The sequence below is a fragment of the Zonotrichia leucophrys genome, chromosome 7, assembly GCF_028769735.1.
Source record: "Zonotrichia leucophrys gambelii isolate GWCS_2022_RI chromosome 7, RI_Zleu_2.0, whole genome shotgun sequence".
Taxonomy (NCBI): domain Eukaryota; kingdom Metazoa; phylum Chordata; class Aves; order Passeriformes; family Passerellidae; genus Zonotrichia; species Zonotrichia leucophrys.
Window position 1 is genome coordinate 29,249,668 of NC_088177.1, and position 12,447 is coordinate 29,262,114.

Here is a 12,447-nt window from a genome sequence, read left to right on the forward strand (position 1 = left end):
TGAGTCCTCACAAGGGATATTGACATACAATTCAACACATTGGGAAATTACATGGAACAGTTTTAGCACTTTGATATAGATCTCTTAGCAATCTTCAATTTTAGGGCATTGTACATTTCAGTTTACAAACAACTTGCTTTAAATACAACTAGTATGGCAGTCTCAGATGTGTGCTCTGTAATTACTGCTTGAGACATGCCAATTATGGCAGTGTATGCTAAATTATGAGCTTTTTTGGCATTTTACTGTTTAACACATAGATGGAGTAAACAGCAGAGATTCAGGTCATAAATAACCCAAAGTAATTAAATTTAGAAGATTCTTACCTCTATGTGTCAGAACAGGGGAAGAAGAGGCAGTTTGCTTTCTAGTGAGAGAGACATGCAGAGCTTTCAGATGTGCTCTGTGTGTGCATGAGTGTGGAAGGGTGTGCAAAGGGGGGCAGGAGCTGGCAGAGGCACTGTGGGCCATCTCATCAGCTGTATCCTGCAGAAATTCCCATGTAGCCTTCAATTCCAAGTGAGGAGGATGAGGAAGAATTGTCTCATATTAGTCTGGGCATTTAATGCCGTCTGGCATGAGCAAAGTATTGTGTAGGAGTTAAAACAGCATTCTCTGGTGTGAAGGGCAGCTGCATTATTTTTATATTAATTTCTGAGGTAACTTATGCAACACAATGTTTGCTCTGGGCAGACAGTGCTAGACTGTATTTGTCAGTATACTGAATCACTCTGCTTGGTACTGCATTACCTCAGAAATTACAGTAAGTTCTTACCCAGGAAAATATTTCAGTAAAATTAACTGCTATTCTTTATTAAAATATAAATTATTTATCAATATATGACTCTCTGATATTCAGAATCCAAGTAAAAATTGGAAGTTGGCATGGAAACATACTAGTTAGCAATACAGTATTATTTTTTGGGCTTATTGAGATAGACAGACCACAATCCATTATGTTTCCAGAAATGTAGTTACCAGTATTTCAATATACATGGCATGAAGCTTAAATTATTGTGAATGGAGTTATTAATATCATTATGCTTGAAGTGACACAGTAATTGGAATTGAAAATTAAATTGAAGTATTCTGTATTGGGGAGGAAGGAGGTTCGTGGCCAGAGGAGTTTCACAATTTGAGTATTAGTCACATCTTCATTACTGATCCCTTCTCACAGAAACCTGCAGCTTTGTCTTCTACACAGCAGCATGTATCACACAAGCAAAGGGGTTTTTGGGTTTTTTTGGGTTTTTTTTCTTTGAGGCATGGTATAACCTGCTGCTAGATTTATTCTTATTCAGGTAAACAAATTTAATAAAGTTTTGGCTGGTGTTTGTTTCTGCAACCCCTGTGTATCCAAATGACTGCACTGAGCCAGTTACTATCATAGTGTGAGATTAGCCAAAGCTTTAGTCAGGCTGTACCGGTATTTTTGCCATTAAGATTTTGCCTGAGGAAAGGGAGTGTTCCAGTCTTTTCCATTCCATTTTTGAACTCCTTTTGCTCTTTTCCTGACTGAAAAAGAAAAAAAAAAAACAACAAAACCCAGCTCTGGTTTGAAACTAAGTATCAAAAGGAGGCAAGAAATATTTCCATATTCCAGAAAATGTCTCACCTGGATTTTTTTCAAGGCTGTGTGTGTTTACCTGTCCTGTTCACAGGACTCTGGGAGTGATGGCAGAGGCATTTAAAAAGCTTTAAATGTCCAGCAGCAGTGGTGAGCCTGCTCTGTGTGTGGTGCAGGTCAGATTCCTGCCTTATCCAACACACCTACAGAAGGTGGGGAGGAAACATTTTTGTCCTTACCTTTAGTTTTTCTTGCACACTTTTTCAGAGAGCTGTTGCAACCAGCTCCTTTTAACCAGGATAACAATATAACCTTTACACTCCCTTTTTATATTTCACTTTGTCATGCAAAGTTAGGCATTCTCCTGCAACTGAAGTATTTGGGTGGTCACTGATTTTGGAGAGAAAGTGTGCTTGTTGCAAGAGCAGGGACTCCATCAGAACCTCCTCCTCTTCCTGTGCTTTCTGAATAACACACCAAAATGTGTGAACAGTACTCCTAAATCTTCTTTTTTCTAGAACAAGAATTCCTGATTTTTTTACAGCAGAATTCCTGGGGTTTTTTTCAGTTGTGAAAATACAATGATTTATTTTAATCAGATCACACTAGAAGGCAAAGGGTGCTATACTTTTGGAGATCCCAATTACTTTTGCACAAAGGAATTTCTGAGACAGAAGGAGTTTTCTTTTTCAATGTAGCAGAAATCTGCCATTCATCTATTTGACTCCTTTCACTGTTTCTGAAACCTGCACTAACAACATTGTCTTCTGTTCTGAAAGGTGTATGCGGTGTATGGTCTCCAAATCTTGTCTCTGATTTACAGGTTACAATGAATACATTTTTCATAGAAATCAATGTTGTTCCACAGAGGGACTAATTGGGTTAAAAAGTCAATAAATAAGGGAGGAGGCATGTTAACATGATTTAGGTTATTACTATATCTAAGCTGGAGTAATGTGTAAAATGAAAAATAAAATGCCAATTTTGTTCTAGGTTCAGAGTCCTTCTTGGATGCAGCCTCAACCATATATAATGCAGCACCCAGTAAGTTTTTATGCTTCTCCATTGCTGTGTTTATCTATTATATAAACACTTTACATACTTTAAACCACAGGAAGTATGTCAGTTCCTGCCCAATTACTTCCATGGATCAAAATGTAAAAACAACACAAAGACAGTAACCTGAACTGGGGCCTCATTTTATTAGGAAAAAAGTAAGCTACCTTCAGAGTATCAATGTGATGAGGACCATTAGAGAAAACTTCCAAGACGAAACTTTGTGGTGTTGGGGGTTTTTTGTTTTTGTTTTATTTTACTTTACTTGAAATGGAAAACACTTTGCAAATGCCAAATGCTTTACATACTGTCTACCTTTCAGGAGCTGAAATTGGAGACCCAGTGTTTTAGAATAGCTCTACAATAGTTCAGACTGGATAATTTGTGAAAGACAGATGGATGTGGTGATATGAATGACATTGTGGGCACTCACTTGAGCAAACCTGCGTAGCTTGTTCTGGCTTCAGCACTCCTGAGCAATGCTGGTCTCCCTACACTTGTGGCTGTGGCATCTGTACCAGACTGTCAGGCATCCTGGGCTCTGCTCTCCCGTGACATTTCACTTCTTGTCTGTGTCATTTGCCAATTAAGTACCATTACATCTGAGACCTACTGGCTTTCTTGAGATGAGCATTACTAATAATAACAGGCACTTGAGTACATGTGCTCCCACAGTTAACAAACAGGTCTGTTTCCAGATGCAGAAGGGATATGGTCTTGACTTTAATTAACCTCTCCAGGCAGATTATAGAATGTAAATCTTCTTGGCAGAACATTTTCTTCTTGGGCATGCAGAGAAGGTGATGTTGAACCAGAACACCTTCTCACACACTTAATTGTTGTTGTATTTGTGGTTTTTGATGTTAAATACACATACACAGAGTAGGTTTTAACTTCCTTCTCTAGCAACACAGATTTTCATAAAACAACATCCTGCAGATAATGCTGTAAAAGACAAGAGTTGATATAATGGGGTATTAGTTTAGGTGTATTAGTTTCACAGGTAAACAAGATGAGATTTCACAGTTGCAAATAAAGACCTAGATTCTAGACTGAAGTTCAGTTTTGGCCTGTGCAAAGACAGGTGCTGTCTTGCTCATTTGCTTTGCAGAGAAGCCTGCAGTCTACAGACAGGAAATTCTTTCAGTGTTTGATGTGCCTGTGACTCATTTCATCTACACTGATCACATGGTTGTTTTTCCAAGTATATTCTATACTTCTTTTTTTTTTCTTTTTTTTCATTTTAAGGATTAGTTATTGATTCAAAATACTTGCTTTCAGTACACTGCAATTATTTCTGTTCATTTTGAGCCTCCGTTAATTTTATTCAACACCTTCTGCAAGCATAAGTCATACAAAATACTTGGAAATGTGTTTTTGTGGAACATGATTGGTAAAATGAAATTTCTTGATAATTTTCCATTTCAGCTACTTCTGAAAACCTGTGTGCTGTCCATATTTAACAATCTAAAGTGTTTAGAAGTTTAGAGTATAATTTTTATGAACCTAACAAAATGGTACAGAAGCAATAGAAATGTCATCAAGAGCAGCTGGTATTTAGACAAAGAATCAGCCTTGCTAAATCACCCTTCTGAGATGTGTGTGCTAATGAAAGCAGCCACTAAGTAGGGCAGCTGCCTCGTGTGTGAACATTGTGTGTGATGGGTAGGAACACAAACGTTCCTCCTCCAAAGCCACCATTCCTAAAGATGAGATAAAAGTTCCTCCGGAAGCATGAAATTCCAAAGCTTAAGCTGAGTGAATCTGTACCAGGTAACATGTGCACATTTTTGCTTTCAAGTCAGCATCTGGTTAAACTCATATTTTAGAAAGCATTTTCAGCAGGTCTCTCAAGTGTATTGCATGTCAGTTGAATGTCCAACAGGAAGTCAAAGCAGGTCTTCCACCTTGAGGATCTGCAGATGCTCGAGTGAAATATTCAGAATGCCCCAGACTTGCTTTTCGAGTCAGTGCCTGGGATTAAGGAGAGTTCTTGTGGTACATCCCCTGAGAAGGAGACTCCATACTTAGACTCTCAAATCAAAAATCAAATCTGAGTGCTGCAACCATTTCTTTGTTTCTCTGTTTTAACAGGGTGCTGTTCTGACTCCCTCCATGGACCACACCATGTCACTACAGCCTGCATCAATGATAAGCCCTCTGACACAGCAGATGAGTCATCTTTCATTAGGCAGTACTGGAACAGTATGTAGCAACTTCATACAAAATAGAACTTACCCAAGTAGAAAATACTGCATGTAGATCACAGTATCCCTGTGCAGCTTGCATGTGGGAAAATAAGTCATTTTATGTCCAGTAAATTATTAGGATCTGTCTCCATTTTAAAATTATATTAATCAGCTTTTATTCAGTCTATTAACTGATCAGAAATTGGAAATGAGTAAATAAAAATAGACCAAAACAAATGAAAGGCATCCTGGAGGTAACTTCAGAGTTGCATTCAAAATATTAAAAATAGTTAGTTTTACTCTTTATATTCCTTTCTGCAATTATAAATCTCTTAAGTATGGAACAGAAGTTAAATCAGAAGAGATTCAGACTTGCCTCTAAACTGCAAGACCTTTCTTTTCAGACCAGATGGGGTTAAAAAAATAAAATATTATGCCCGGGGTTAACAGAGAAGGAAAAGCCCTTTACATAGTCTTTGAAGTCCAAGTTTGTATTTTCTCAAGATAGATAAATGACTTTTCTGGAAAGCCTATTGATTTCAGACACAAAAGTCTTTCTCTCCTGTATATTGCTTTAGGGAAACAGTCAATATCTCTTAAGCAATACCATGACAGGTATTTTGAGTACTTTTATATTGGGCTTTCACTCAATGTAATGGTCTCTGTCTTTCTAGTACATGCCAGCCACAACAGCTATGCAAGGAGCCTACATCCCCCAGTACACACATGTCCAGACAGCAGCAGTTCCTGTTGAGGTCAGTATATTTTAGAAAAGACCAGAGATAAGAAATATTAATACATTTTTTTTTCCTAGGAAAATTAGTGCTCAAAGGCAAGTATTGTAATTGTGAATGTACTGTGAATGCCACATGTATTAAAACTATAAAATGTCATTATTCTCAACTAATATATTACAACAAAGAGTTACCTGTACTTATGGCAGTACATACTCAGAGCAATCTGCTCCATGAGCATAGCTCAGGCAAACCCTGTGTTTTGCCAAACATAACTCCAATAGTAGCAAGCCAGGGAATGGATTATAGTTTTGATCTTTAACTTAGTTTACCTGTGTACAAAATTATCTGCCAGCAGACCTTGATTGTAGATTTTTGCAAAGAATCCTGATTTGACCCTGGCATCTCAGGAGATTGTGCATGTTTGTCTAATAAATCTCTCCATCGAACAGGAATTTATTACTTTTGTTGGAGAGCATAACATAAGTAAGCTAAATAATTCCTCTCCTACTTTGGCTTACCTTACAGCCTTTCCTAGGTCAGTCCTGCTTTGACAGAGGAGCTAGACAAGGCATGCTGCAGCTCATGTATTCAGAATGAGTGCCAGACAGTCTCTTCCAGAGCCTGTAAAAAAAAAAACCCATTTCATTTCAAAGTCTGTTTATCCAGAAACTCCAGAATTTGTTTGATTCATTTTGGTGCATCTGCCCATATGAATCAGAGAAATTCTTTTGGTAATTACCTGATTGCTCTGTCTGCCAGAGCACTCTCAGCTGAATTAATTGCCTGGTTTCTGGGGAGCCTGGTGCAAAGTCCCATCTACAATTCTTTGTGTTGCCTAGTGCCAACCCCATCACAGTACTCATAGTGTTTGTGTGGTAAGTAGATCTCATTCTTCTCCCTCCCCTTCAAAAGGAGAGGGACAGAATGCTCTTTTACATCTGCAGATAGAAAATATTCTAGCAGTTATTTGCTCTCTCTGTTTCTATATTGTCAAAAGTTTGAGGGTTTTTTTTTCATTATCATCAAAGTATCTGAGGAAGTACAAAGTTTGCATGATCATTTAATTCCTCTGTTTGCTGAAATATTCATCGAGGTAAAGTTAACACCTCAGATTTGGAATACTTCATTTGAGAAATGTGATGAAGATTGTAGATTTGAAGACTGTTAATTGCATGAGTCAAGTGGAAATATAGATTGCAAGTAATGCTGCTTGATTTTGTGTCTCATGGCTTGCCTTCCTTTTCATTTGCAGGAAGCCAGTGGCCAGCAGCAGGTTACAGTAGAGACATCCAGTGACCATTCTCCATATACGTATCAGCAAAATAAGTAACTGTGAGGTAGGGGCTCATCCTGTCTCATGAAAGATGTGAATTCAAAGATGCTTTATTTCATAACTTACAGTACTCTGTATTGAACTTTTTTTAATGTCATATAAATAATACTGATGATGCCATCTGGGGACAGTGAAGCTGATTTGAACTTGGCCAGAGTCAAAAGCCAGGGAAGGAAACCTGGGATCCAGAAATGAATTAATGAATTCTGAATAATATTGTTTTAATAATTTCTCTATACCATAACATGTTGGATTTAATTTGTTCATTTTAGCAGCGTGCTGTATACAGAACAACAATGAATTAATGCAAAAATACAAGAATCAAAATGCTAAAGGGAATTGTACTGATAGACATATCATGCCTAATTTTGTGGTACATGTAAGATTAGAAGCAGCTTGGTGGCTGACTTGCAGACCACAGGCAGGGAGGCAGTCTGCTAGAAATCCTTGCTGACCTTTTCTCCTGAAGACTTCCCTGCTCATCCTTTTTTCTAGAAAAAAAACCAGTTTGGCCCAGATTTTTGTCAATTTGTTTTTAATCCATGTCCTCATTTGGCTTTAATTCCAGGGTTTTACTTTCGTACTCCAGGTTTCCTCTGGTTCTGCTTGCATGGCCTTTCTTACTAGCAAATCATTAGCTTTACCTTAACTTACTTCATACAAAATTGTTTTGCTTTCTGTACATTTCCGTCCTAAAAACATTACTTGCACTAACTGTTCCCTTTTCCATGATCCATGTTTTAAAGTTCTGGAATTTAGTTCTTCCTTAACTCATCTTTTTTTTTTTTGAGTGCTTTGTAAGCCAGGCAACTTGGCTACATAATTTTTTACATCACATTTTCTAAGACCTCACACTGAAAAATTCCATTCATCTGCAATAATGTGCTGGAGGCCATGTTAGAAGGGTTTTTCTACAGCCCTTGTGGCATTTATTTGATACTGAAAAATCAAAATCAGTTATGTGCTACTATTGTGTGATATCTCTCTAAAATGTATTGATCCAACAAAACACACATTTTGGCATTAGCTTTGATCCTGCAGGTCAGCTGAGCTGTTTGACAGCAGTGCTCTCATCCCCATTATTGGCATAACAGCTTCTTGTATGGAAAGATAGAAACAAACCAATGGGGAAACTTGGCACGCTCAGCAGACGGCAGAGCCTGCGTGGTGCAGCGTGTGACCTGTGTTATTCCTGTAGTCAGGCCAAATGCTGGCATCTAGAGGAAGCCCACATCCTTGATTTGCTTCCAGGGCAGGCAGAAAGCAAAGCCACAGGCTCTTCTCGTTATCCATCTCCTGGTGTTAAAATCATGACTCCTGCACGTTTCCCATGCCAAGGCTGGTGCCTGGTGTTAACCGCTTTTCAAGGAATTATTTGTTTTGCCTTAAGTCTTCCCCGTGGGCATGTAAAACCTCCTTACCAGCAGAGATCTGTGGGAGCCAGCGAAGTGGAATCCTGCATGTCACATCCCCCTGCTGCCTCTCTCTCCCAGCCTGTCAGTGTCTTTCCCCATAGACTGAGGCCAGGCAGGAGGAACAGCCTTAAGTCTCCTGAAAGGATGAGTTGTTGTTGCCATCTGAGACATGTTTTGTATTGATGACTCTGTGTAGATATCCAAGCTCTGTGAGCAATTCTGTGTGTTTGCTGTAAGTCAGTTCTCCACTTATTTTATTCTTCAGAGAGGCACTGTTACCTGTATTTCTGTGCAGTGGGAGCAAGTGAAATCTGTGTCAGCAGAGGCTGTAGCAGTGGGCACGTGGGGGGAAGGTTAATATTACCCAGCTGATTTCAGCCTCAGAGCATGGCATTTGGTATTTCTGTCCCTGGAACATGCTGGCACTTGTCTTGTTTCAGACAGGTGAAGGGGAGGGAATTGACAGTTATTTTGTGCCCTAAATACAGGGAACACTGCAGTCTCTTGATTGTTGTGGCTTTGTCACTGTTGTCAAGCTGAAACTTCTTTCTAAACGCACATGCAGCACTTTTGGGAATGTCCTGTTGAAAGTCAGTACCCATATTCCCATAATTCGAGGGGTAAATTACAACTAGCATATTTGCATGAGGGGATGCAGTCATTCAGAAATACAGTGTTTTTCCTATGGCAGCTACATTTAATAACTTTATAGCTTCTTCTCAAAAAGTTGTTCCTATGTGAAAAATAGTCAAAGGGACTTGGAAAAAACCCCCAAACCTGTTTTATATGCACCTACAAATGTACAAGCCTTAAAATACCAATCTTTGCCTTGCTTTGAAAAATTAAAAAATTGTCTAAACTTTTTTGTCTTTAGCTGGGTATTTTTTTTAAACCCATGTGGCAACATAAACCAGTACATTAAGAAGTCTGCCTTCAAATTTGATGAGCCCTGACTTGCTGTTCAGTATTACCATCAGGGAGGCACAGTAGCTGTGTCTGTCTTAGCTGTCATACATATCCTCATTGAAGCTGCACCAAAAAAAAGTTATTATTCCTTTTCCAGAGCCTTGGAGATGACACAGGAGTAGCACACACAACCACTTTTGGTGGATTAAAAGGAACAACAACAACAAAACAACAAAGAAGGGAAGAGCTTTGAGTGCAGCCTCACGGTTCCCCCGCGGGAGCTCTGTGTGCTGAGCACTTGTTAGGGAGAGAGGGGGAAATGCAGCACAGGCTCTGTCCTGGTGCAGAGCCTTGTCCTGGCAAGGGCCAAGCACCTGCAGGGCTGCCTGTGGTACTGCCCAGGTTTATACTCAGATTCATTGAGTCTTCTCACAGCTGTCTGAAATAGGAAATCAGCTCATTTTGTAGACAGCTACATTAGAAAAAAGGTGTGTGATTGTAACTCTGCTCTAGCTCTGACCTTTCTGTGTTACAGATGTCCAGTGTTGACCTGGCCTGGAGAAGGGTGCAAAGGCTGAAACAATCATGGATTTTACTGATCAATTGTGCTTTAGGAATTATTGACAGTTTTGCACAGGTTCTTGAAAATGTTATTTATAATGAAATCAACTAAAACTATTTTTGCTATAAGTTCTATAAGGTGCATAAGAAAAACCTTAAATTCATCTAGTAGCTGTTCCCATGAACAGGTTTATTTTAGTAAAAAAAAAAGTTTTTATCAAGTGTTATGACGCAAAAAAAAAAACCTTCAAATTTCTGGGTATGCACAGATGACCACGAAGACTTATTCACGTGCATGACAGAATTTGTGTTTTGGTTTATTTTTATTTTGTTTGTTTCTTTTTATCCTTTTTTTTTTTGTATGAAATGGATTTTCTGAAGTTTAAAATAGTAAAACATCTAAGATGATGTTCTGTGCTTGCAGTGTGTGAGTGTTGCTTTAGTGCAGTGTTGCAGTTATAGTGTCTGGTCTCTTAGCTTTCTGTTTTTCTTTTAATGTAGTGTGAAGTGTCTTATCCTTTTCTATAAATTCCAATTTGCCTTAAATCTTTCAATGCTGTAGCTGTTTCAGTAAGTAGTCCAAACTAATGGTGTAGAATGCTTTGACCAAATGAGCTGGTCTATTATGCCTTGTAAAACAGCAGCATAGGGCTTTTAAAGGTAGTCAATAAAAATTGCTGAAAATTTGGCTTTTTTAATGTGTAGTAAGTGTTTTTAATGATTTTTTCACATAATATGTAAGGTAGTGAAATGCAAGAGGGGAAAAAATGTTTTGTGTGAAACACATTTTCTGACTGGGGAAATTTTAATAGTATAAATTGTTTGTAAGGCCATATGCCAATAGTTCCCTCTGGTAGTTTGAATGATTTAGGAACTCTGCTGTATGATGCAATGTAAAATCTTTTTTTGCCTTTTTTCAGAAACTAACTTGATGTTCTAGTTTTAGCATAGGTAGAGTAGGGAGTTTGGGGTGGAGATATCACCGAATGTTTTTGTCCTTCCTTTTTACTAATGATAGTGCTTTAGGATGAGGATTGTGCTGAGAGGTAGCAAACAGAAAAGTTGCTATTACAGCAAAATGGCAAAAGCTAAAGGACTCGTTTTCAAACATATGCTGAGATTTAAGTAGAAACATAATTGATTGGGTACTAGCTCTCTATAGTAGGTAAATAAAAATAAAAAGACTTGGCACTTTTAAAAGGTAACTTTACCAAAGAACAAAGAGCCAGTAACCAATAATTCTGATTTGTCTCAGCATTGCGTCTTCTGTACTCTTTATTTTTGCCGGACCAGTTTGCGGTTAAGAGAATGTGCCTTTTTTGTACATTTGCATTTAGGTTTTATAATTTTAATTGATGTATGGACACAAAAGCATGAAGGAAGACTTGGATCCAAGCAGTGCCACACTTTACATCATCACTACAAGTGTTAAGTGTAAAGAAAACCAATTTTGAAACTATGAAATTCCTGATTCATAAATACACAGTTATTTGTACTTCACATATTAGATAATTCACTGCTACTAAAGCTTTTTATTACAATTGCATATGTTTTAAATTGAATGATAAATTAAGTTGTCTTCCAAAACTGTGTACTTCTCTGGTCAGCTGTATATGATCAGTTATCTACCTCAAAGTTTATTTCCTTTTGTATTGGGACAGGTTGCTGGCCCTCCCTGTTTCCACAGACCAAATCATCCTAGCTCGGGAGCTAGGGCTAAGCAGTTGTTTCTTTCAAGTATTTTTTAGTTTTTAAATTTTGTGTGAGTATTGGAGTATAGATGTCGGTGACATTTCATAGTTTCAAAAGTAAATTGCTGCTCTGAGAAGTGTAGATTCTAGTGAAATGCATAGTCATAAGAGATGTGTTTTTGTTTTTTCTTTTTTTAAAAAGTTGTGGTATTATTGGTTCTATGCTCCCTGGAATATTACTGCTTTGTAAAAGTCCAGACTTCCTGCAGCACCTTGCCTGTATTTGGTAACTTTCCAAACCTGGATCTCTCACTACTTGCTATTTTTGCATTAATTAAAAACTGCAGTATGATAGCTGTGTTAGAGGGAGGGAAGAGTTGCTGACAGAAATGTCTGAACTAAGTGCCATACTCATTGTCTGGGTAAGATTTGGGAAATTTAACCTCTGTACATAAAGAAATAATCAGTTACTTAAACATCACATAGTAGACAGCCATTAAATTATAAAAAATTAATTTATGAAGAAAGACCTTTTGTACAGATTGAAAAAAAAAAAAAAGATTTTCATAGAGATATCTATATGATCAAGAGAGTTAATTTTTTATTTTTGTTTTACTAGTGCCACAAACTTGCCAGTGGTAACTTATTTGTCCGGTTCAAGATAACTCTGTAGTTTTGTTTCCTAGGACTTGTTGTTAAACGCCAAAAGACATTTTTGAACTGTAAATTTGATTAGATTGTTAGCTTTTTCTGTTTTATTTCTTTGAAAACTTTTGAATAAAAAAGATCCAAAAAAACGAAAATGCATCGTCTTTTTCCTTCAGACCTTCCTTTATTGGGGCAAAACCCAAATAGGTTATGGTAAAACATCTGTGTTTATTTTGAAATGTTTGGAATTGCTTTCTGCTTGACAGCCTGGGTTTTTTTCTCCTCTATCTTTCATCAAAACCAAATTTTAACTCTTTCACACCACACTACAAAGTCACTAATTC

The 12,447-nt window shown here is 37.7% G+C and overlaps 1 protein-coding gene across 6 annotated transcripts in view; it reads left to right on the forward strand.

The window, feature by feature from the left end:
• Positions 1–12,243, forward strand: part of RBMS1 (RNA binding motif single stranded interacting protein 1) — a 143,020-nt gene extending 130,777 nt beyond the window's left edge. For all 6 annotated transcript variants that reach the window (XM_064718171.1, XM_064718170.1, XM_064718172.1 and 3 more), the window contains exons 10-14: positions 2,561–2,611; positions 4,718–4,828; positions 5,487–5,567; positions 6,802–6,886; positions 9,739–12,243. In XM_064718171.1, the coding sequence (XP_064574241.1) occupies positions 2,561–2,611; positions 4,718–4,828; positions 5,487–5,567; positions 6,802–6,879 (321 nt within the window). In that variant the 3' untranslated portion in view covers positions 6,880–6,886; positions 9,739–12,243. The remainder of the gene's footprint in view (positions 1–2,560; positions 2,612–4,717; positions 4,829–5,486; positions 5,568–6,801; positions 6,887–9,738) is intronic.
• Positions 12,244–12,447: the final 204 nt, after the last annotated feature.